Raw genomic sequence first — 25,575 nt, forward strand, 5'->3', positions numbered from 1 at the left:
TAGGCACTTAAGTGAACTGACTAGTTACACTTGCTCAGATATAGTTAGCCACCCTCCAGCTTGGATGTGTGGTAGTGGTAGGAGGCTTGATCATTTCATTCATAAGCTCACCAACAGCATAGAGAACTTGGTGGAAGACTCTACTAACTGTACCTCCTAAAAGACCGGTGAACTACCCTGAATCTCTGGTTGTGACCAACAACATGGAGGAACATTGCAACCTGCTCCTCAACAGAACACCCACTGGTTTCTCTAACCAGGCCTCTACCTCTAAAAAGGTTGCATAGAGCAAAAAAAGGAGCTATGGTCATACGCAACATAGCCAAACACTCAGCATCAGTGCTGTTAAATATAATTTGGAGGGTGGATAACCTATGCTGTTGGCTTAATGACCTAGGACCATAAGGGATAGGCTCTAGCTAGGCCCTAATTCTTCTCAGTCTAGTGACAAAAATAAAAGCATAACCACAACCATGGCAGCTGCTTGCCTGGCCATCATCTCACGTTGTGTAGTTGGATCCATCTACATGCATTCAATATTCAAACATACAACTCAGCTGTAGTAGACCCTGGCTGGCCTCAACATGAAAGTGCAATCATTCATATCAAAAGCTAACAGCACGATTGCATAAAAATGCCTCCAGTGCATTAGACAGAATCATCATCGACCATGAAAGAATTAACATTACAGCATATAGTGGACAGATTCATCATCGACCATATGAAAAGTACCAACAATGCAGCATAAATGTTTCAGTGCTCGAAATCAACATTCATAGCAACTACACAAACATCATGTACCCAAACAATCATTCCACAGAGACAAATCGAAATCAAAATAGGGCAACATGAAACCCTAAAATGAAAGCAAAGGGGATTTGGGGGGTTCACCTCGGGGGAGTCGACGGAGACAGGAAGAAGCGCAAGACGGAGAAGAAGAAGAGTCATAGTGGAAGCAGAAGTAGATCCGGTACGGGTGAAGTAGATTGACCCCAACTGAGACCAGCTGCACCACCGAAGGAGAAAGAAGACGAAGGAGAAAGATGACTGCGTCCACGGAGCCCGGCAGGAGGCGCAGCAGCGCCGCGCCCAAGCTGATCCCGACCACCTGAACGGAGACGAAGACCAGAGAGGAAGAAGCCCGCCGCACCGCACCACCACCACACCAACACCGCCGGTCACTCTACGCGAACACAGTAGGAGAGACGGAACTAGAAGAGAAGAAGGTAGCGAGGCAGCGAGGGAGGAGGGTGGCTTATAAAGGCAGCGGATTTCGGTGAGGAGGAGCGTGGGAGGAACCGCGCGAGCCCCCGCAAGGACGGAGGGAGCCTGGCTCCAAAGAAACGAACCTAGCCCCTAGGAGTGTTCCTCCGGATGCAGGAGAGAGAGTGTGTGTTTTACACGCGTGGAACCGAGCCGCCAGCTGGGCCAAGCCAAAAGCGACGAGGGACATTAACGTCCACAAACTAGTTAAGATTAAAATTAAAACTTCTCAAAGGACTTTAATTGTGCAAACACTCTCACCCCTAAAACTGACTTTAATTTCCGGTACAAGCGAGTACCGACGTAGGGGTAAACGCAAAACCATATTTCCATCGAAATCGGGGAGGACCAGAACGCCCTCTGTCCCGCGGGAAGCGGTCAACGCGAGACCATGACGACCTGTTAGCAAATCCGTAATTAACTCTAATTCCTGAGCCCAATTTGATAAGAACGCGATTCGCCCCGCTGAAAAAATACCTAGGCCACGCCAGGTCTCCAGGTCTCCGTGTCAGGTCACCGCAATCCAAAGGCCGCACCTTTCGCCTCCGGCGCTAGGGTTTCGCCTGCCTCCCAATTCGATCCGCGAGTGCACCAGGACCAGGTACGCCCCCACGATTCCACCCTTGGCACCCAGATTCGGGCTCTGGTTCCCCTAAATCTGTGTTTTTTCGTGGTGTCCAGGTGATCTCTTCCCCCTTGGTCTGCTGTGACGTGGGAGATGCCGCCGAAGTCTAAGAGGGGTGGCGCTGCCGCCGCGAGGAAGGCGCCGGGGGCGAGGGGCCGGATGGGGAGGGCGCAGGCTGCTGCGGAGGAGGCGCCGGCTGTGGAGGAGATGATGGAGGCGCCTGCTGAGGAGGTGAAGGTCGCCGAGGAGGCCCCGAAGGTGGTGGAGGAGCCGAAGCGGCAGCCCTCGCCTCTGCTGCCGCAACAGCCGGTGGTGGAGGAGAAAGGCTCCGATGCCACGGTCAACGGTGCCAACCGGGGCGAAGGTATTGTTTCTGCTCCTATTTCGTGCATAGGTCGTGGACTTCTGCTGTGATCTGTCATGCGGCCTCAGAGATTTAGATTATTAGTTGTAGCATGGCGGTTGTATTATGCAATAATCCCTATTATACTTGGCGGAACATGAACACATATTTTGGCCATTCTATCGGTGACAAGCCCAGGATATTTTTTTTATGCCTGTGGCCATTTGGCATTCTGTTTTGACAATGACTACTATAGGTTTTACTTATTTTGAAATAGAACAAAGAAGATTATGTGTTTGTTGTAAACTTGTAATTATGGCTGATGGGCTCTGCTCTATATGGGTCAGGTACTGTTCACCGTTTTATCTTAAAATAAGCTGATGGGGGTGTGTCTTATGCTCAAATTTTTAGATGACGGAGTTGCAAAAGAAACATATGAAGAAGAGGACAAAGGTGAACGGCTGGAGTTTGAGGATGAACCAGAATATGAAGAGGAGGCTGCTGTAGACTACGATGAGAAAGATTTGGAGCAGTATGAGGAGCAATACGAGGATGGTGATGAAGAGGTGGAGTATACTGAAGATGTGGTTGAAGTGGAGACATATATGGTGGATGAGGAACTTGATGAAGGTGGTGATGATGGGGAGGGGGAGGGATACGAAAATGCTGACGAAGAACATCATGTGGATGTGGATGATGAAGAACATAATGAAATGGTCAAAGAGCACCGCAAGCGGAAGGAGTTTGAAGTTTTTGTTGGTGGGCTGGATAAAGATGCAACAGAAAATGACCTTAGGAAGGTTTTTGGTGAAGTTGGTGAGATCACTGAAGTTCGTCTGATGATGAACCCTGTCACAAAGAAGAATAAAGGCTTTGCCTTCCTGCGATATGCAACTGTAGAGCAAGCAAGGCGTGCTGTTTCAGAGCTAAAGAATCCACTGGTTGGTCTTAAGATTGACTATTTTATGTTTCTGTATCTTTTTCACAAATGGCTTACATGTTTTATTTAATATATACTCCAGGTGCGGGGCAAACAATGTGGCGTTGCTCCAAGTCATGACAATGATACACTCTTTGTCGGCAATATCTGTAAAACATGGACAAAAGAACATGTATGACAATTGAGATTTGTTTTTGTGATTTTCATTTGCTTCTTCACTGAAGAAATAATTTGTTTTGGCTTTTACAGTTGAAGGATAAACTGAAGAGTTATGGAGTCGAAAGTTTTGATGACTTACTACTGGTTGAGGATACTAACAATCCTGGGATGAATCGTGGCTATGCCTTGCTTGAGTTTTCTACTCGACCTGAGGCAATGGATGCTTTCAGGATATTGCAGAAGAGGGATGTAGTCTTTGGAGTTGATCGTAGTGCAAAGGTTTCCTTTGCTGATTCCTACCCTCAAGTCGATGACGAAATAATGGCACAGGTGACTACTTATTTTGTACAGTAATTATAACTTAAAAATCAATCATGAATTGCCCATTAACACGTGTACCCAATAGTTTCTATGTATCTACCTGATCTGTTTAAACGTTAAAGTTGTTGCATCCTGATTTATGTTATTTATGATTCAGGTCAGAACTGTATTTCTTGATGGCCTTCCTCCCTCATGGGATGAAGACCGTGTTAAGAAATATCTCAAAAAGTATGGAGCTATTGAGAAAGTCGAACTTGCTCGAAACATGCCAGCTGCCAAGAGAAAGGATTTTGGGTTTGTTACATTTGATACGCATGATAATGCTGTTGCTTGTGCTGAAGGGATAAGTAACTCTGAGATTGGTGAAGGTGATCACAAGGTCTGTTTTACAAATTGCAACTATATTTGTAGTGTCCATATAAATATATATTATGTCATTGTGCAAGTTTTTTTTTGTAATGATTGCAATTTCCCGATTCAGGCAAAAGTAAGGGCTAGACTGTCGCGGCCACTACAGAGACCACCTAGAATGAAACATGGATTGAGAGGAAATTTTAGAGTCGGGCATGGTGCCCCACGAGGTGGCCGTTTACCGTATGCTCGTGCTCCTCCACCTCGCAGGCCTCCGCCACGTCTTGTTCGACCTGCTGTTAGTCGCTTACCACCCCTCAGGAGCCATCCATTGAAGCGGCCCATAGATACTAGAGATAGGCGTCCTGTTATGTCAATGCCGGATAGAGCTAGGCGTTTACCTCCTCCAGAGAGAGCTTATGACAGGAGGCCCCCAGGTTTGCAGGCCTTATATGCAACTGAATCATTTGTTTTTCAGGGCAATGTATTATAGTTGTCTCACTTCTCCCACAATTTGTTTATGTACAGCTCCAGTTTATCCGAAGAGAAGTCCAAGGAGAGAATATGGGAGGCGTGATGAACTTCCTCCTTCAAGGAGCAGAGCTACGATTGATTACAGTTCTAGAGTTCCAGTTGATAGACGTCCCTCTTTGAGGGATGATTATTCACCCCGGGGATCAGGTTATTCAGACCTAGGTCCTCAGTAGTGCCCCACGTCTTTCTGATAGACGAGCTTATGCTGATGATAGTTATGGGGGGAAGTTTGACCGGCCTTTACCGGCCTATAGGGAGGGCCGTGGCCGTGATTATGACACCATTTCTGGATCAAAGCGTCCATATGCAGATTTGGTGAGTGCGGTTTATTTGTTTAAAAATGCCCAGGCCTTGAAGTTTGGTTCTCAAATCAACTTAATCATTGTAATGTTCTGTCAAGGATGACGCGCCTCGGTATCAAGAAATTGGTGTTCGTCAGTCCAAGGCACGCTTAGACTATGACATTGGCAGCAGTGCTCGGTATGGAGATGCATATAGCGAGAGGTTGGTGGACTCGAGACCGAAGTCTTTTCTTTTCTTTTTCGCCTAATCATTTATTCTATTCAACATGCTACATTTTATCCTCATAGGCCTGGACGACCACATGCGGGATATAGCAGCAGCCGATCTATCCCTGGTCATGATTCAGCATATGGCAGCAGCCGTCATGGCATGAGTTATGGAGGTATATAGTCTTTGAAGCTCTGTTATTTTTAGGGCACCTTTAGCCATGCACTTATTTTAATTTTCATAATGTCAATTTGCATTCTACTCTTGCAGGTTCTGCTAGCAGTGCTGATGCTGGTGGTATGTACCCACCGAGTTACAGTGGTAGCTATGTGTCTCGTGGATCTGATGTGAGTATGAAATACATCCAATTCTACTACTAACTTTTTATTTGGGATTCCCGAGTTCATTTGAATTTTGCATTTGGGCAGGTTGGTGGGAGTTCATATTCTTCGCTTTACTCCTCGGGCCGCAATTTGGGTAGCAGCAGTGGTGGCTACTATGGAGGTAGCGGTTCCAGTTCATATTACTAAGGTGCGAAATCAAATCTTTCCACCTTTCCCCAAGTTTGTTTCATCATGCTTAAATTATTTGTACCGTCCCTCATCTCTATCACACATGCACACATCAGTGGTGCTATTGTTGGGGATGAGAAATGTTTCCCCTTGTGTATCAAAGATGCGGGAAGTCCAGAACCATAAACTACTTTAATTACACAGATTTGGCATCACCTCGTCTTTGTGGAACAGATTTGGCATCATAGGACGTTGGTGTAGGCCCAGCATTTTATGGAGCTCCTTGATTTAAGCCCTACAGATCTGGAAAAGAAGTGCCAAGCACCCAAGTGAGGCAATGTTTTCAAATAAGACATTTCAACGAAGCCAGACCATCGAGTTGGTTGAAGCAGTAGTCCTGAGGATGTTCTGGCTTGTTTATGTAATGTAAGGATTTGCTTTATCTGGTCAAGAGTTATGAACATAAGAGCCAGATATGGTGTTTTAAGTGTTTCGACATGTTTACTTCCAGTGTTTCTATAACGTTATTGAGACAGAAATGGAGTGTTCTTTGAGGTAGTTTCTGCAATTCAAGGTATTTGGGGATTACATCTTGTGATGTGCTGGCAAAGATCAGGCTTACAAAAGAAGCTTTACAAGGAGTGCTTCTTGTAAGGCTGTTAGTTTCTGAAAACCTTCCTCTTCTCTAGAGGATCAATAATTGCCAAGACAGAATGTTGATTGGTCAGACTTAAATTCTGGACTCCTATGTTGCATTCCAGGTACAAATGGTTTTATCGGTTGCCAAAATTTGAGAGAAACCGCTTGTGTGGCAAAAATTTCCCCAAGCAGTTACTTTGGCTTCTCCAAAGTTTAAGATAACAGAACTTGAAGCAAAAGGACATTTGAAATTGAGTATAGCCTTGCAATACTATGACTATATAGAGCACAAGGCATCAGGTAAATTTAACAAGCAGTGCCAGTATTGAACACCACCCTGGTTTGATCACCCACCATTTATGAAATTCCTTTGAACTGCTTTGTGGAGTATGGATTACTAACAATTTTGAGATTAATGGGTTTTGGATGATTGCAAGCTTTCAAGAATCTTGCTGGAGGCGTAACACACTAACTGATCAAGTTACAGAAAAGTATGATTTGTCTGAGACCATTAATTTCTATGACATAATTTCATAACATAGTTTGGGACCAAACATGTAGCTCAATATCGTCACACTTAGGCTTTAAACCCACCATATGTGTGATATATCTCATCGGTCTAATTTGTGATAGCATGTTTGTTTTGTGGATCATTTTTACCAAATGATAACCTACTTCGCCAAGAATTTACCTTTATATAAGTTGAAGAAACAAGGCGTGCTGTGTTGCTGTGTTTTGACAGTGACTAATTCTGCACGGCATCCTGCAAAGTAGCTGAAAGATGACTAGTAATATCAATACCCCAGCTATACAGGCCGCAGAGAGCTTAAACCTGAGCTTAACTTATAACCTCTGGTGTCATCCTTCTGTGAGGTTTAACAAGGAAACCTCATGCACTAACTTAGGATTTACTTGATCAATTGAGCTAGCGATAATAACGCTATTGGATCCTGAGGTCAGACTGTCAGAGACAATTTCGTCCTTGGAATTGGTTTTTGGAGATAACCTAGTGATGACACTGAGTAGGATGAAAGATCAATATGTAGTTTCATGAAGAGGCTGCTCTGAGATGGCTTTTGCAGTATTCAGAAACACATTTTTGTGAGCTTATCGATGTACTTTGAGGGCCATTATTTGTTACTTATGTGTTAGTAGTTATTGGGATAGGACTTCATGAGGGAAAATGATGATGGTATTAGATCTAGCAGAACTGTAGATTGCCAAATGTGCACAGAAGGAATACTTTATGCATTGGCATCAATGAGTTTGATTACTGGGGGCCAGAATGTGGGAATCAGCACCTGCTGGTGCTGCCTGGTTTGGTGCTCATTTGAAAAAAGGGCAAGGAGATTATTTTTCCTTGATGGGGCAAGGATGATATGTCTGAAAGCAGCGTGGCATGGAAATATTTTTCTTGAAAAACAGTAGGCACAGGATTAAGTACAAGAATACTCCATTCAAATTCTGAGTTGAAGGGTCTTGAATTTTTCCCCTCTTGCTGGAGCAAACTCAAGGATCTAACACAGTTTAGTCTAACTATTTAGTTAAGTATTCAACATAAAGATATTTTGGAATCACAATAAGCTTTTTTTTTTTTTTTTGGAATTGTAACTTTGTAAGGCACCATTAGTCCATATCAATTTGACCATCTGAAGGGCATAATTTCCATTGTTTTTTTTTCTGTTATTCACATGGTATTTTAGTAATGTTATTATCAAAGCAGTTGTTGATGCTACCATTGCTACCTAATAACATGCTACCATTGCTGTTTTGATGCTGTTACTTGCTTTTCATGCTAACATGGCTTCAATATTATCATTGTTTTTGAGCCCTTTGAGAATTGTAGCCACCAGCATGCCTCTCCAAAGACGTGGGTCAAGGTTCAAACCTGTAATGGTTGCTGTCAAAAGCAGCCAGATTTCTTAACTCTTCTTGTGTGATGTTGTATTGCTCTCTAGTTTACCAATTTGAGCTTGTAAATAACACTGTAGGCATGAACGGAACCGAATGTACAAAAATATAATGAACTGCTCATATGAAATGTCATATGGAGATATACTGACGTTTGTCCCGCCCGTCTGAATTTGTTCCCCAATTTGAGCTTGTAAAGAGCACTGCAGGCATGAAAGATACCAAATGTACAAAAATATAATTAAGTGTTTATATGAAATGTCATATGGATGTATACTGACGTTTGTGACGCGCATGTGAATATGATAGTTTTATTCTCGGGCTATACAACGTTGTTGGTTTTGAATTTCCATCTTCCCGTGGCCACGCCGTGCAGCTCTGTGCGTCTGGCCTTCAGGCCTTCCGACCATGTTTCTGATGTTGTGTGTGATGGGGACTGCCTCATGGCCATGAGAGATGCAGAGATGGCCATGGCCGATCATGCTGTGTCCTCGTCACCTTGGTGCCCTACGTCTTGGCTCGATGCTCAGATGGATGGACGCGATGGTGGTGCGCGACCTGCCCCGTCGCACACTTCAGAAAGTTCAGATGACGGCTCCATCGCCCCAATCCTTCTCTGTAGTGAACTGTCGTTGACATGCCGGGCAGCTCTCGCTGCCTGATGTTATTACGCATTGATGCGTTCCACGCTGCCGGCTGCAGCCTGCAGCACGCGACCACCTTTACACCCTTACGCGGCACGTCACATCACGTCGCCCTTGTGCTGTGGGCTGTGGCCACGCCGCGTCGGCGTCGGCGTCGGCGCCCCCGTCGCTTGGTCACACTCACACACGGACACGGCCCCTCCGCGCACGCCGAGGCCGCGCCCCCGCGAGTCGCCTTGCCGCTGCCGCACGCTACCCCCAAGGTGGGCAGGTCGCACGCGCCGCATGCCGCCGTGCGCGGCCAATCGCACGACGTGACGACCACCGCTCACCGCACCCCCCGCTCCAGAAGCCAAATTCGGCCCCCGAAACCAAAACATTATTACCAAGAAGAGACCATTGGAGTCCACGGGGGCGGCCCGCCCGTGATCTGACGGCAGTCGCGCCCGCTCCCGACGCATCGCAGCCGCCCAGCAGCCGAAAAGGGGACGGAAGCCCACCGCGAAATTTTACGAGTCGCACGTCCCGCGCCGCGCAGGGTGTCGGTCAAGGTGCCCCACGCGCCGCGGTTGGCGCCGCCGCCGCTGCCGCCCACCGCCGCCCGCGTGCACCCACCGCCACCTGTTGCCGCCTAAGGGGAACGCCTCCGTTATAACCCACCGCACCATCCATGCCGTCCTCCACCACCGCTTCACCATCCCCTCCAGGCCCACCACCACCACCATGGCCTCTCCTTCCCCCGCCCGCGCCTCCGGCCGGCGCGTGCCGCCCCCGTGCTGGACGACCGACGAGACCCTCGCGCTCGCGCGGGCCTACACCGCGCGCCGCCTCGCCGTCGGCCGGGAGCACCTGACCTCCGCTGACTGGGCCGCCGTCGCCGCGGCCGCCCCGTCCAAGACCGCCAGGCAGTGCCGCCACAAGGTCGAGAAGCTCCGCCGACGCCTCCGATCCAACCGCCGCCGCCCGTGCCCGCTCCTCGACGCCATCGACCTCCTCGACGGCCCTTCCCCGCCCTTCTTCTCCAAGTCCCAGTCCCGATCCACATCCCTGTCCTCGTCGCCGCCCCCAGCGGCGGTTTCTCCGCCGTCTCCCCCGTCCCCTCCCGCATCCCCGCCCAGGAAGAGGCGGCGGGACGATGCCGGGGACGAGGACGGTGTGAGCGACGTGGTGGGGGCTCTGAGGGCCATTGGGGAGGGTTTCCTGCGGGCGGAGGAGAGGAGGATGGAGGCCGCCCGGGAGACGCAGAGGATGCGGATGGAGATGGCGCTTCGGCACCTTGATGCACAGAGGAGGCTCATGGACGCGCTTGTCGCCCGCATCGTCGATGCCTTGGACTGAAGTGGTGGCACAAAGGTGTCTCCTCAAGGTTTCCTGCTTGTCCTCGTTGCATGCTGGCTTGCGAGTGTAGGAGTTTCTTAGTGCTGTTTATATGTAGTAGCTGTGATGGATCTGTGATGTAGTTGAAGCGGACAAGCCTTAGTGTTTTTTCAGTCCTGTATTTGCTTAAAAGGAGAGTTTCTTATGGATGAAGAAGTTGTCTTGCCTGTTCCACATCTGTTGACTACTTGCCTCCTTATTTTCGTTTTTAATTTGTTTGATTTTATGTTCTGATGATAGTAACATATAACTAGTGATAACCTAAGGATGCTAGAAGATTAGAGCATTGAGTTCTGATAACAATTGTGTTTTCGGGCCCTGGACTTCTAATTCCTAGAAAAGAAAGAACACAACTGTCACTGCTATATCACAGATTTACATCATAAAAAAAAACCTTTGCTACCTTTGCCCCTGTAACATATGGACAATAATAAACTGAACTCAAGAAGCAAAATAATGAACTGGAGATTTTTTTTTCAGGGACTGTATTTTTTTCAGTCATTTGCTAGTGCCTCAACCTGTCAACTGAGGTCTGAGGCCAATAGTATCCTTTATATTTTTCATTTGAGATCCTGAATGAAATCTCACTACTGGGTTCTACTTTGCTGGTTGCACCAACCTATATGTTTGAGATAATCATGCCAAGGTTTCATTTTCAGTTGCGTCCTCCCAGCAGAATACATCTGTTTAGTTCTTGTAGATTTTTTTTGCTGTATGGAGCTGATATTCTGCATTCTGCATATTTAATTGGGCTATTGATGGAACTCAATACTCTGTATTGTATGTCTATGAAGAATTTCCTGTCCTGAAGTTGGATATCTCAATGACTGGATGGAAAAGGGGGAGGCAATATTGGTTCTCAACATCCGCATATTAACATTCCTTGGGTCCATGATTGCTGCATCAAATATACATTTTGATACAATTAGTGGTACCGAAGCAAAAATCCTCAAGATAAGGTCGCACTGATTTCCCTTGAAAAGTGAGACAAAAGTTTACACTCACCTCTTGTATGTAAAACTATTGGTAAAATTGAAGAAGTTGTATTCTACATGCTCTTCTTTATATAATGAATGAGGTTATTCTTGAAAGACATGTTCTACTTGAAAAATTGCACGGTACAGAAAACGAACATGACTCTTAGCCACATGAATTATTTATGTTGGTTACAGATCCTTCATCAAGATATGTGGCAGTGCTGATAGGCTGTAATCCCGACCTTCATTTTATCCTTTATTGACCACCTTTTCTAAGAAAATAACTTCTGTGGACAATATGTAGTGCCTTTTTTTTTATTACTTTTATGTGCTTCCTTTTGCAACTAACAATTCTATTTGTGTGAATAAGAATAACCATTCTCTTGTCGTTGGGTTTCTACTTTGAATCCTTCTCATCTCAGGACAATGTTTCTGCGTGCACATGTGTTTTGTGTACATGAATGTTCGCTACTGACAGTGGTATCTTTTCTTTCTTTCTTCTTTCTTTCTTTCTTTCTTTCTTTCTTTCTCATTTTTCAGGATATTCAACTTTTAGATGATGACTATAATTTGTCACATACTACTCATGTTTGCTATATGTAATTTGTTCTTAGGCCCTCTTTGGCAGGGCTCTCTGGCTTCTCCAAACGATGAAGCCAGGGAAAGCCACATTTTTGTGCTTTGGCTTCTAGGCGAAAAAACGGCTTCAGCTTCATCATTTTTTGCTTGGTTTTGGCTTCTCAAGCCATTTTTGCATGTGTATGTTTGGCAGGGCTTTTGATTAAGCTGGTGGAGAAGCCCCGACAAAGCCCTGCCAAAGAGGGCCTTAGAGAGAAGGGAAAGGCTTTCCATCTATTAGGCTAGCTTTCTGCAGAGCTGCAAGTTTAGTTACTTTGAATGACAAATCTGGGACTCTAGGTATTCTGTGGCCTGCCACAGTTCTGTTATTGTTCAGAAACTTCTTATCCAGTGAGAACAATACATGGATACTCAAAATTTTCCAAGTATTTTATAAGTTTTGGTTCAGAACTGCAATCTTATAGTTCTGTTTGTTGTCAGCGGATTTGGTGCAGATGAAGGCACCACTAACCACTTAAGTACGGTCTTGGACTCACCATCGGAGTATGTGGTCCTTAGTATGCTGGCATCCAGTCCTTTGGCTCACTGTGCTGTTCGACAATTGGATTACCACTTGAGATGAGCATTAAGAAATGAAAACTGAGGTACGCACATTGACTCGATGAAGCATGCTGATTTGAAAGCATGAATACGCTCCATGATGTTCGGCTTTACTCCCGCATTCCATCATGTGTGGTCCTTGAAATTGCAGTACAATTATGTATGTATGACAGCCATTGTTTAGGGTTATCATATATCACTATTTAAAAGCCTAGTCTATTGAAAATTTTCATCTCATGAGTCCTACGTGTGTCTTGATAAATTGTGAATACGTTCTTCCTTAGGAATGAACTGGATGTATCTTTTGAAATTTATATGGAGTCTCTTTTTATTTATAACATGAATACTGGTTATTTAGTTCTCAGAACTGAAATTGTCTGCTATGCTTCTTGTGAAAATTCTCATCTAGTTAACATCTTTTCCTTGACCAGTAAGGTTAGAGGATGTGCTTGTATGATCTATTTGTTCTTGGTGAGGAACTAACATTTTTTCTCGAACATGCAGGAGAGTTGTGTGCCTTTAGGCATCAAACTCTATGGCATGAAAGGTGAATGGTATCAATGTGTTCATGTGTTAAAGCTATCTGAGACTCTGAGTGAATCCTTTCTCCATACTAATGGAAATAATCTGAGTGAAATAGTATCAATAATTCTGAAGTCTGAACACAGAATATTCATTTTAGTTTTCTCTGTTTATTTCTCTCCATGTCATGAGTTAGACAGAAAAGCAAAATCATTAACTTTAGCTTCTCATGTTTCATTAACAATGATTTTTATAGACTACACCTAATGGAGACGGGGATCCCGATCTTCCGTCAGGTGAGGGTAACTATCGTTGTGGCGGAGAATGACACACCGATCCGGCTTCAGATCGAAAGATCGAACCCTGCAATCTTAGCACCATAGCTCCTCTGGTTATCAACCAAGTCACGGACCAGGTTGACCTCGCCAAAAAGGCTAATCCTTGCCTGCGCAACTGAAGAACACAAGCAAGATCAAGAAAGAACACAACCAAATTGCAGATGAATGATTATCTCACGAAGTTGGGGTCTCACAAACCGATGAACGGCGAAACTGTTCTTGATAGAATAATCTAAGCAAAACCCGAAAACCTAATGACGGCGGTGGCATATGATTATAAAGGTCTTAGGGTCATCGCCTACCCTGGACGCGTCCCCCTAATGGGCCCAAACACGATACACGGTCCAACGGACCAAAAGGTGTCGCAGCACCCTGACAGATTCTAGACGCTGAATTGTTTCGACGATTTTCGTTGATTCCAAAGAGCTTTTGACGTGAAACCACTTGGATTGGCTTCCTTATCAAATTATCTTTTCATCCATATGTGGATCATCGAAAACGGAGCTTTTGACCAGCAAGGACGTCCAACACAAGGCAGTCTGGACTGGGCCTCCGGCTTGTGTTGGACGTCCTTGTTGGTCATCATCACCTCCACCACTTCCTCTAAGTCCTTCATGACCCTCTCCAATGTTCCTAAGCAAGATAACATCATTAGGTAATAGTCTATTCTCAAAAGTATGAAAAGTATCGCTTAAGAACAAGCTCACCTCTAAATCGAGTTATCGTTTTCGAGCCCGGGTCATTGGACCTTCCATGACGGTTGGAGGATCAGCGGGTACCTCTGAAGAAGTGATGTCCTCATCATCCTCCCCCTCTTGAATTGGAGTCGTCCTCGACTCAAACTCATCTTCTTCTCCCAAATAAGGTTTCAAATCTACAATGTTAAAGGTGGGACTAACCCCGAACTCGGGTGGCAATTCAAGTTTGTAGGCATTATCATTTATTTTCTCAATGATCTTATAAGGACCAGTTGCTCTTGGCATTAATTTAGACTTACGCAGCTCAGGAAATCTATCTTTTCTCAAATGTAACCTAACCAAATCACCCGGTTCAAGTTTAATCTCTTTTCTACCTTTACCACCAGCAATTCTATACTTTTCATTCATTCTTTTAATATTTGCTTTAGTTGTTTCGTGCAACTTACGAATAAAATCAGCACGCTCTCTAGCATCACTATGTATTCTCTCAGTGGTAGGTAAAGGCAAAAGATCAATAGGAGCACGGGGGTTAAAACCATACACTACCTGAAAAGGACTTACCTTGGTGGTGGAATGTTCCGCCCTGTTATACACAAACTCCACATGCGGCAAACACTCCCGCATCTTCAAATTGCGCTTCAAAATGGCTCTCAACATGGTGGACAATGTTCGATTCACAACCTCAGTTTGCCCATCAGTTTGGGGATGACATGTTGTAGAAAACAGCAGCTTTGTCCCTAATTTATTCCACAAACGTGCGCAAAAAATGACTCAATAATTTTGCATCGCGATCTGAAACAATAGTAGAAGGCATACCATGCAAGTAAACGATTTCTTGAAAGAAAAGGTCAGCAATATGAACAGCATCGTCGCTCTTATGACAAGGAATAAAATGTGCCATCTTAGAAAAACGATCAACCACCATAAAAATACTATCCCTCCCCCTCTTAGTCCTTGGCAATCCCAACACAAAATCCATAGATATATCTGCCCAAGGAGTAGAAGGAACAGGAAGAAGCATATACAAACCATGTGGGTTCAACCGCGACTTAGCTTTTTAACATGTGGCACACCGAGCCACGTACCACTCTACATCTCGCCTCATCCTTGGCCAAAAAAAGTGTGTGGATAGCAGCTCCTCCGTCTTCTTGGCATCAAAATGTCCCATCAATCCGCCTCCATATGCCTCCTGCAACAACAAAAGACGAACGAAACCAACTAGAATGCATAGGCGGTTAGCTCTAAACAAAAACCCATCACTGAATCATAAACTTATTCCATGTGCATCCCTCTCTACAATTAAGCAACACATCCTTAAAATCAGAATCAAGCGCATATTGTTCTTTAATGGATTGAAGACCAAAAATCCAGCAATCAAGTTGGGACAACAATGTATATCTTCTAGACAAAGCATCATCAATCACATTATCCTTCCCTTTCTTGTGTTTGATAATATAAAGAAAAGATTCAATAAATTCAACCCATTTAGCATGCCTACGATTCAGATTATTTTGAGAGCGAAGATATTTAAGTGATTCATGATTAGAATGAATAACAAATTCTTTAGGCCACAAATAATGATGCCACGTCTCTAAAGAATGAACAAGTGCATACAATTCTTTATCATACGTGGAATAATTAAGAACAGGACCATGTAATTTTTTTACTAAAGTAAGCAACTGGATTACCATCTTGCATCAAAACACCACCAATGCCAACTCCACTAGCATCACATTCTAGCTCAAAAGTCTTACCAAAATTTAGAAGTTGCAGCAATGGTGCGTATGTAAGCTTGTCCTTCAAAGTGTCAAAAGACTCCTCTTGTGCCTCTCCCCAATGAAACACCACTTCCTTTCTTCGTCAACTCATGCAATGGGGTAGCAATGGTGCTGAAATATTTGACGAAGCGGCGGTAGAATCCTGTAAGACCAAGAAAACTCCTCACCTGTGTGACGGTTTGGGGAACCGGCCAGCTCTTTATGGCTTCAATTTTCATCTCATCCACCTCAGTTCCCTATGGAGTTACAACATAGCCAAGAAAATAAACTCGATCCGTGCAAAAGATGCACTTCTCAAGGTTACCAAATAGACGTGCATCACGTAAAGCATTAAAAACAGCACGTAAGTGATCCATATGTTCATCAAAAGACTTGCTGTAAATCAATATACCATCAAAGTAAACTACCACAAAATGTCCAATAAAAACTCTTAAACCCCCATTCATTAAGCGTATAAAAGTGCTAGGTGCATTTGTCAAACCAAAAGGCATTACTAACCACTCATACAACCCGAATTTGGTTTTAAACGTAGTTTTCCATTCATCTCCAAGTTTCATTCTAATTTGGTGGTAGCCACTTCGCAAGTCAATCTTAGTGAAAATTATAGAACCACACAACTCATCTAGCATGTCATCTAGCCTAGGAAAAGGATGACGATACCGAATAGTAATATTATTGATGACTCTAAAATCAACACACATACGCCAAGTTCCATCTTTCTTAGGAACCAAAAGTACAGAAACGGCACAAGGACTAAGCCTTTCACGTACATACCCACGGTCCAAAAGATCTTGGACTTGCCGCATAATTTCCTTAGTCTCCTCAGGATTGGTTCGATAGGCAGCTCGGTTGGGCAAGGTCGCTCCCAGAATCAAATCGATTTGATGCTCTTTCCTCTCATAGGTGGTAGCCCCGGGGTATCTCAGCTAGAAAAATGTCCTCGTACTCCTGCAAAAGGTTAGTGACAGCAGGAGGTACCGAGCTAACAATATCATCAAGCGAAAACATAGCTCGTTTGCATACCAAAGCATAACAAATATCATCATCAAAAATTTTAGCAAAGTCACATTTTGTTGCAAGCATCACACCACCCTTCAATTTAATCCCCTCAGCCTTAGAAATAGATTTAGACTTATCCTTTTTAGGTGGGAAAATAGAATTAGCAACTTACTAATTTTCAGATTGAACATCATTCAAACTAGCAGCGCGTTCTCTATTAGCTTGTACAATTTGAGCAGGGGTCAAAGGTACCAAAGTAATTTTCTTTCCTTTATGCACAAAAGTGTATTTATTACTTCTACCATGGTGTATATCATCATTATTATGTTCCCAAGGACGACCCAATAAGAGTGAACAAGCTTGCATAGGTACCATATCACAATCAACAGAATCAGTATAAGAACCAATGGAAAATGAAACTCTGCAAGTTTGCGTTACCTTTGCTTTACCAGAATCATTTAGCCACTAAATATGGTATGGACATGGGTGTGGGCGTGTGGTCAAGCCAAGCTTCTTGACCAAATCAGAAACTCACCAAATTGTTGCAGCTACCTCCATCAATAATGACATGTGCTCGATGGTCACTGATGATGAAGAAAATCTAAAACAAGTTATGGCGTTGTAGCTTCTCAGGTTGCTGGACTTATGAGCTGAGCACCCGTTGTACAATGATGCTCTTATAGGACACCGTGGCCTCGTCACCAAGGACTTCGCCATCCTCCTTATCTGCATCTTGGTCTTTTTCATCCTCAACGTTAGAGGTGCTGATGTAATCATCTTCTGTAGCAATATATGCCCGCTGACTTAGGCAGTCCTTCTGCACATGGCCAATGCCATGGCAGCGGTGGCACTGAATACCCGAAGTGTGTCCCGTCGATGCAATGGATGAGGAACTCTTGGTAGGCACCTGCAAAGAATTTTTACCTGAATCTGAAGGTCGTGCGGGAGGTGTCTTAGGTGTAACGGAAACTCCAGAGGTTGCTGGTCGCTTGCTCGCTGGTGGAGGCTGCCCAAAAAGTGGTTGGCTTGGTCAGCCCTAAAGATGGTGCCGAGCGTGGCATGTATGTGCTAGTGCTGACCTTGCTCTTGCCCTATTGTTCACGCCCTGCAATTCCTTTTCTGCAAGCATAGCAAACTGAAACAACTAGTTGACAGTGTTAAATTCTTTATAATCAACAATGCCCTGAATCTCACGCCTCAAACCCGAATAAAAACGACAAATAGCATCTTCATTTCCCTCCACAACACTACAGCGCATCAATCCCTTTTGGAGCTCACCATAGTAATCCTATACAGATTTATCTCCTTGTTCTAAACGCTTCAATTTCTTACGCAAGTCTCTATAATAAGGAGGAACAAAACAATCACGCATAGCTACCTTAAGTTCTTCCCACATACCAGGTAAAGCATTTTGTGCAGCTAGCCCATTCCACCAAATAATGGCAAAATCCTTAAACTCACTGTAGCTTGTCTAACTCTATGCTGCTCAGGTACAAGATGGGCACTATACTTTTGTTCTACCATCATCTCCTAATCAAGATATCCCTCAGCATCATAATGACCCAAAAAAGATGGTATTGTGAACTTAATTTTAGCATAAGGATCATCGGGCACACGATGATTATTACCTTGATGGTGGTGGTGGACACCACCCATACCTATCGTGTTACGGCGAAGACGTTGTCGTAATCTCTCTTGTCAAAAAGCTGCTCAACCTATGTTCCCATTGGCATCATACACCAGTGTCTTGACCATTGGTGTTGCTGCCAGAGACGTCGTTGTTGCCCGCCACAAAGGTTTCCAACTCAGTAACCTTGTCGATTAGCGTGGAAATTTGCTTGTCCAATCTCTCCATGCTATTGCCAATGTTGAGTTCAATGAGTGCGTCAGTGATGGCCTTTCTGATGGCCTCATTCATCCTTTTTGGGCATCCTCTACAACAGCTTGTAGTTGCTCTTGACTGACACACTCGTTGAAACCCTTAGGATTGTTATCTCCAGTCTGTTCATCTCCTGCCATTGAAAACACAAAAACAGGAACAAACAGGTGAAAGTTATCCCTACCAAATGACTATGTGGTTGTAGTGGTGTCACTTTTTACAGTAAGTGGAAGCGTCTTACCAAGCTCTTACAAAGTTCTTACCAATACAAGCAGTGGGCGGTACAACCGGTGGCTGGTTCGTGATACCTGTGAGGCAGTGGTACCGAGATTGCAAGGCCCTTTGTCTGTACTGATCTGAAGAGTTTGTGGAGCTTGGAAGGCACACAAGAGTAATATATATATCTGGCATATAAGTCAGTAACAGAAAGTAATGCTGAATTATAGTCCAAAGTACTTGTTCTCGTTGCTGATCTAAAATGTTCCAAGTACTAGACGTGTGACAAAAGTATGGTGGATAGCAAGGTGACAGGTGTATGAAAAACAAGTATGGTGGATGGAAACAACAACACAAACAAGGAACCAGACAGCACACGCTAACACAGCTCACTTTGGTCTTCTCTATATGCTCCTCTAGATATTGTTCCTCTTTTGTCCCTCTCTTTTTTTTCTATTTTTTGGGCTGTCGTTGTTTTTTTTGGGAAATTTTAACTTTTTTATTTTATTTTTTGATATTTTTCCTTTACTTAGAAGCACAAAAGAAGTAACCATAGAAAATATAAGCTCAAACAAGTGTAAGACGTGGCCTGTGGAATTTTTAGAAAACTTGCTCAAAATCGATAAAAACCTTGTGACCACGAAAAGAGGATCTTGTGATCACTTTTTGACCAATTTAAAATTTTTGAACCCTGACAAAGTGGGGGATGGATGGATCCAAAAAAAAATTCTGATCAATTTTGATATATGGAACGTCGAAATCAGGAGTTCGTATGCGAAAACTAGACCAGTTTTAAGAATTGACTCTGAATTAGAGGACTAAAACGGGAACAATGTGCGCAAAATTGATTACAACAGCAAAGATTTGATGGAAACGATAGAGAAAAACACACGAACTAGACTCTAACATGACCTAACCAGTAACAAGACCTCGACCTGGACACAAACTCAACACGACGGACTCTGAAACTAAAATATGCAAAGGCTGTGGCGCGGAAGGTTCTAGGACAGAAAAAACAAGTATGGCACTAGACTATAGGACGAATGCGAAACACTCAAACGATTGAATAAATGTGAACCTGACGGTATACCTTAGCTCTGATTACCACTTAATGGAGACGGGGATCTCGATCTTTCGTTAGGTGAGGGTAACTATTGTTGTGGCAGAGAATGACACACCGATCCGGCTTCAGATCGAAAGATCGAACTCTGCAATCTTAGCACCATAGCTCCTCTGGTTATCAACCAAGTCATAGACCAGGTTGACCTCGCCAAAAAGGCTAATCCTTGCCTACGCAACAAAGAACACAAGCAAGAACAAGAAAGAACACAACCAAATTACAGATGAATGATTATCTCACGAAGTTGGGGTCGCACAAACCGATGAACGACAAAACTGTTCTTGATAGAATAATCTAAGCAAAACCCGAAAACCTAATGATGGCAGTGGCAAATGATTATAAAGGTCTTAGGGTCAGTCACCTACCCTGGACGCACCCCCTAATGGGCCCAAACACGATACACGGTCCAACGGACCAAAAGAAGGTGTCGCAGCACCCTGGCAGATTCTGGACTGCTAAATTGTTTCGACGATTCCTGTTGATTCCGAAGAGCTTTTGACGTGAAACCACTTGGATTGGCTTACTTATCAAATTATCTTTCCTATCCATATATGGATCATCGAAAACAGGAGTTCGGATGCGTCCTGGGTGACCAGTTTAAGGTAGACTGGTCCTAGAGGCCGAGACAGACTCGAATTCTTGTTGGACTGGGCCTCCGACACGTGGATCTATTCTTCGTATCGGAACTGGGTAGGACGATGACGTGTGAGCTCTAAGTGGAGTTTTATTCGTATCGGACGTGGACTCTTGAGCAGAGATTGAGATTTGGTATCACCGAATAGATGATGACATTAGAGTCTTTTTAGGTGTAGAGATTAAAGATTAATTTGTGGGTGAGACTGTGACTGTGAGTTTGGGTTTACTTGTTTGGGAGTGTAGAGAAACTTGTAAAGTTTGGCCTGATTCCTCTCCTAGGAGGGATGAAGCCAGATTGTATTTCTCTCCATTATCTAAAAAGAGGTATGTCAGGCGTTAGACGATTGAGATATTGGGAGTAGAAACTGTTCTGAAAGTGAGTAAGCATTTTCTGATCCAACCTTGATCGGCTTCCTTTTCCAATGAAACCTCGATGAGCTTTTCTTGTGAGTGTTGTAGGATCACTAGGATCATAGATCTTGCCGGTAAAGTGTTCTATACGGGATAAAAGACATAGTTCATCCAAATACATGTAGAACAAGAGACAGAGAGGGAAGGGAGAAGGTGTTGAACCTAACACCGCAGAAGGGGAGGGTTCAGCGGACGCCATCATGTTCATTGATGTAGTCTACGTACGGGCAGCGACGGTCGGTGAAGAGGGCGATGAAGACGTCAACGTCGATGGAGCGGGCGACGCGGCTGGTGGCTTCCCGTCATTGGCTGCGCCCCTCTCTGATCGGATTTGGGTTTTGGTGTCAGTGGGGTGCTCGGCTCAGGTCAACCTCATGATAAGAGCCGTCGGCCCTTATCTCTTTTTATAGCACAGTGTGACAGGGGGCCTCCAGCCATGGTGGGCTAGGCGCCCCCGATCAGGGCGCTAATCAAAGGCCCAACTAGGCCGTTGGGTCCAGTTAGGATTAGGGATCAATCTAACAATCTCTCCCTTGATCTCTTTTCATCTTTTACTTTCATATCATTTACTTTTGTTCATTCCATTACAGATTAGCACATAGAGCACGTCTCATCATCACGGTCCATTGCCGATAGATTTAACAGCTACAACACACCACTCTGTTTTAAAATAGATAGTTATCTTTGGACCTTCTTTTGGTCAGGAATTATAGGCTTTCCCTTAAACCCATGCTGACTACATGTTCTCTGAACACGTTGGATGGTAAGCCTTTTATAAGCGGATCTATGAGCATCTTTTTGGTACTTATATGCTCAAGACTTATGACTTGATCCCAGACTTTATCTTTCACAATATAATACTTTATGTCAATGTGTTTGGCAGCAGCACTTGACTTATTATTGTGAGCATACTGTACTGCCGGATTATTATCGTAGTATAACTTAAGTGGTCTATAGATGTCGTCTACCACCTTCAAACCAGGTATGAACTTCTTTAGCAAGTTCAACTGTCCCGTTGCCTCATAACATGCTACAAGCTCGACATATATTATGGACGATGTAGTAACAGTTTGCTTTGAGCTTTTTCATGAAATAGCTCCCCCCATGAGAGTGAATACATATCCAGACGTGGATTTTCTATCATCTCTCGTATAATCAGAATCTGAATATCCCACTATATGGAGTGAATCAGATCTTCTATACGTCATCATAAGGCCTTTTGTTCCTTGCAAATAATGCAAGACTTTCTTTACCAATTTCTAGTGTTCTATTCCAGGATTGCTCTGGAATCTACGAAAGTAACCCGGTAACAAATGCCAAGTCAGGGCATGTGCATACTTGAGCATATTGCAAGCTTTCGACAGCTGAAGCATATGGAACCGCTTTCATTTGATCAATCTCATATTGGTTCCTAGGGCATTAAAAATCTCCATATCTATTGCCCTTGACTATAGGAGCATGTGAGGGACTACATTTGTGCATACTGAATTTCTTTAAGATCTTTTCTACGTATGCCTTTTGTGACAGTCCTAATACCCCTTTACTTCTATCTCGGTGAATCTCGATCCCTAGAACGAACGAAGCTTCACCAAGATCTTTCATATCAAATTTTGAGGATAAAAACTTCTTTGTCTCCAGTAGTAGATTGACATCACTACTAGCAAGTAAGATATCATCCACATATAGGACAAGAAAGATAAACTTCCCATTCTTAAACTTTGTATAGACACAATTGTCCTCTACATTCTCTTTAAACCCAAAATTCCTTATTGTCTGATCAAACTTCAAGTACCACTGTCTTGAAGCATGTTTTAATCCATAAAGATTTCTTTAGGTGGCATCCCATTCGTTCTTTTCCTTCTATGACAAAACCTTTTGGTTGTGCCATGTAAATATTTTCCTCCAAGTTCCCATTGAGAAATGCCATCTTTACATATATCTGATGTAATTCTAAATCGTAATGTGCCACTAATGCTATTATGATTCTGAAAAAATCCTTACATGAGACTGGAGAAAAGGTCTCATTGTAATCAATCCATTCTCTTTACGTAAAGCCTTTTGTCATAAGTCGTGCTTTATATCTCTCTATATTCCCTTGAGAGTCAAGTTTTGTTTTGTAGACCCATTTACACCATACTGTTTTGGCTCCTTTAGGAATTATCTCTAAATCCTAAACTTTATTGGCATTCATAGATTTCATTTCATCTTCCATGGCCTTAAGCCATTTTGATGAATGATTACTTCACATGGCTTCTTCAAATAAGGTGGAATCATCCTCCATTTGAAAATTTCTCAGTGTTGTACACTTCATAATCAGTAGGAATAGCTGATTTTCTAACTCTTTGAGACCTTCTAGAGGCCTCCACATTTGGCACATCTTCTGTTTGAGGCTATTGTTGCTCCCCCTCATTTGTGGCAATAGGTTCTATAGGATCCTGAAAAACAGGTTCCTCATCATCATTCATTGTTGCCATAGGTGGAATAACAATAGGTGCTGGCACTACAGTATCTTGCACTGTCGGTACAGCGACAGCAGGTAGTGAGAAAAATGGCTCATGAATCATCGAAGTGGGCGCATACATCCGCTTCTCTTCAAGGTCAATTTCTCAAGCTACCATGCTCTCCCTCATTATTTCATCCTCTAGGAAGACAGCGTGTCTTGTTTCCACAAACTTTGTATATCTGTCTGGAAAGTAGAAACAAAAACCTTTTGACTTTTTTAGGTAACCAATGAAATAGCAACTCATTGTTTTGGGATCTAGCTTTCCAATATTTAGGTTAAATACTTTAGCCTAAGCAGGACTCTCCCCCACACGTAACTGATTTAGTGAGGGTACTCTTCCTGTCCACAACTCATATGGTGTTTTGAACACCGACTTACTTGGTACTCTATTGAGAATATGAATGATGATTTTTAACGCCTCCATCCACAGGCTCAACGGTAAGGTGGAGTAACTTATCATACTGCACACCATATCCATCAAGGTACGATTGTGCCTTTCATCTACTCTATTCTGCTAAGGTTCGCCTAGTGTAGAATATTGGGTTACTATGCCATTCTCCTGTAAGAACTTTACAAAAGATCTAGGAACTTGGCCATATGGGGTATGCCGACCGTAGTACTCCCCCCACGGTCGGACCTGACTATCTTAATCTTTAAATTGTGTTGGTTTTTAACTTCTGCCTTAAATATCTTAAATTTATCCAATGCTTCTGTTCTTTTTTTGATAGGATAAATGTAGCCATAACGGGAGTAATCATCTGTGAATGTTATGAATGAATCATAACCATCCACTCTCTTTACAGAAAACAGACCACAGATGTTTGTGTGAATAATCTATAAAATTCATGCGCTTCGTTTGACATCTTTCTTAATTTTTCTTTACATACTTTCTTTTAATGCATTCTCTACATTGTTCTAAATCTGAGAGCTCTAATGGAGGAAGAATATCATTCTTAACTAGTCTTTCTATTCCCCCCTTGAAATATGGCCTAAACGACAGTGCCATAATTATGACAATGCATCATGAGCTCTCTTTCGTTTTTTGTTTACATCTGCAGACGATGATACATTCATATTGTCGCATGCAATGTTCCCATCATCGCATACAACATTCACATCATCACGTAGTGATAACAAATAAAGCTCATTTTGTAAGATAGCAAGACCAACACATGCATTATTAAATGTTATCTTACATTTGCCATTTTCAAAATAGCAATCATATCCATCATTGTCCAAACATGAAACACTAATCAAGTTCCTCTGTAATGAGGTAACATAAAGAACATCTCTAAGTATAAGTTTAAAACCATCAGCAAGCTCTAGAGAAAGATCGCCAATGGCTTCAACTTTTGCTCAGGACTCCATATGCAACTTTAACGTGTCTTTTGCTTCTTTGCGTAGTCCTCATCGAACGGAATCTCTGTAAAGAATTAACAACATGAACAGTTGTACCTGAGTCAATCCACCAAGTAGATTTTGAATACTGTACATATAAGGATTCATTTATGAATGTAATAATATTCTCACCTTTCTTTGTCATGATCATCTTTAAGTAATCAGGACAATCTTTATTATAATGTCCTATCTTCTTACAATAGAGACACTGGTCTTTTTCTACTGTGAACTTGTTCTGCTGAGGCTGATGCAGCATGGGACCCTTTCCCTTTGACTTTGAGGAGAAGTTAGTATTGTTATTCTTTTTCTTATTGTCTTTTAGATAATTGATAGAGCCACCATTGACAGTTTTCATTCTCTCCTCTTGCACATACATAGCCATGAGCCTCTCCATGTCCCATTTTTCGGGCTGTATATTATAGTTGACAACAAAAGTGTTAAACTCTTTTGGCAAGGAAGCAAAAATCAGATGGATAAGGAACTCTTCCTTGAGAGCCAGATCTATTGGTTTTAGCTTGGATGCCAAATTACTCATCCTTAGTATATGCTCTCTTATGCCACCATTACGTGAGTACCTCTCTGTCACCAGCTGCTTTATCAGCTGGGTAGTATATGTCTTTGAAGAGCCAGTGAACTGACTCTTTATTCTTTCGAGGTACTCGGTGACGGTGTCACACTCTGGAATTGAGCCCACAATTGCAGGCTCAATTGTGTTCTTTATCACAGTCATATATTTCTTGTTGGCAGTGACCCACTTCCTATGCTCAAGGTCATAGGATATTATTTGAGATG

General features: G+C 43.3%; 1 protein-coding gene and 1 pseudogene across 1 annotated transcript; both read left to right on the forward strand.

Moving 5' to 3' along the window:
• The first annotated feature begins 1,706 nt into the window (after positions 1 to 1,706).
• Positions 1,707 to 6,126, forward strand: LOC136530700 (uncharacterized; annotated as a pseudogene).
• Positions 6,127 to 9,329: 3,203 nt separating this feature from the next.
• Positions 9,330 to 10,326, forward strand: LOC136530701 (uncharacterized). The gene has a single exon (XM_066523423.1). It carries the CDS (start codon positions 9,476 to 9,478, stop codon positions 10,088 to 10,090), a length of 615 nt encoding a protein of 204 aa, XP_066379520.1. The 5' UTR covers positions 9,330 to 9,475; the 3' UTR covers positions 10,091 to 10,326.
• Positions 10,327 to 25,575: the final 15,249 nt, after the last annotated feature.

The sequence above is a fragment of the Miscanthus floridulus genome, unplaced genomic scaffold, assembly GCF_019320115.1.
Source record: "Miscanthus floridulus cultivar M001 unplaced genomic scaffold, ASM1932011v1 fs_180_1_2, whole genome shotgun sequence".
Taxonomy (NCBI): domain Eukaryota; kingdom Viridiplantae; phylum Streptophyta; class Magnoliopsida; order Poales; family Poaceae; genus Miscanthus; species Miscanthus floridulus.

Excerpts from the sequence above, each read along its gene's own strand:
- LOC136530701 (XM_066523423.1), top strand. The coding sequence starts at position 9,476 with ATGGCCTCTCCTTCCCCCGCCCGCGCCTCCGGCCGGCGCGTGCCGCCC.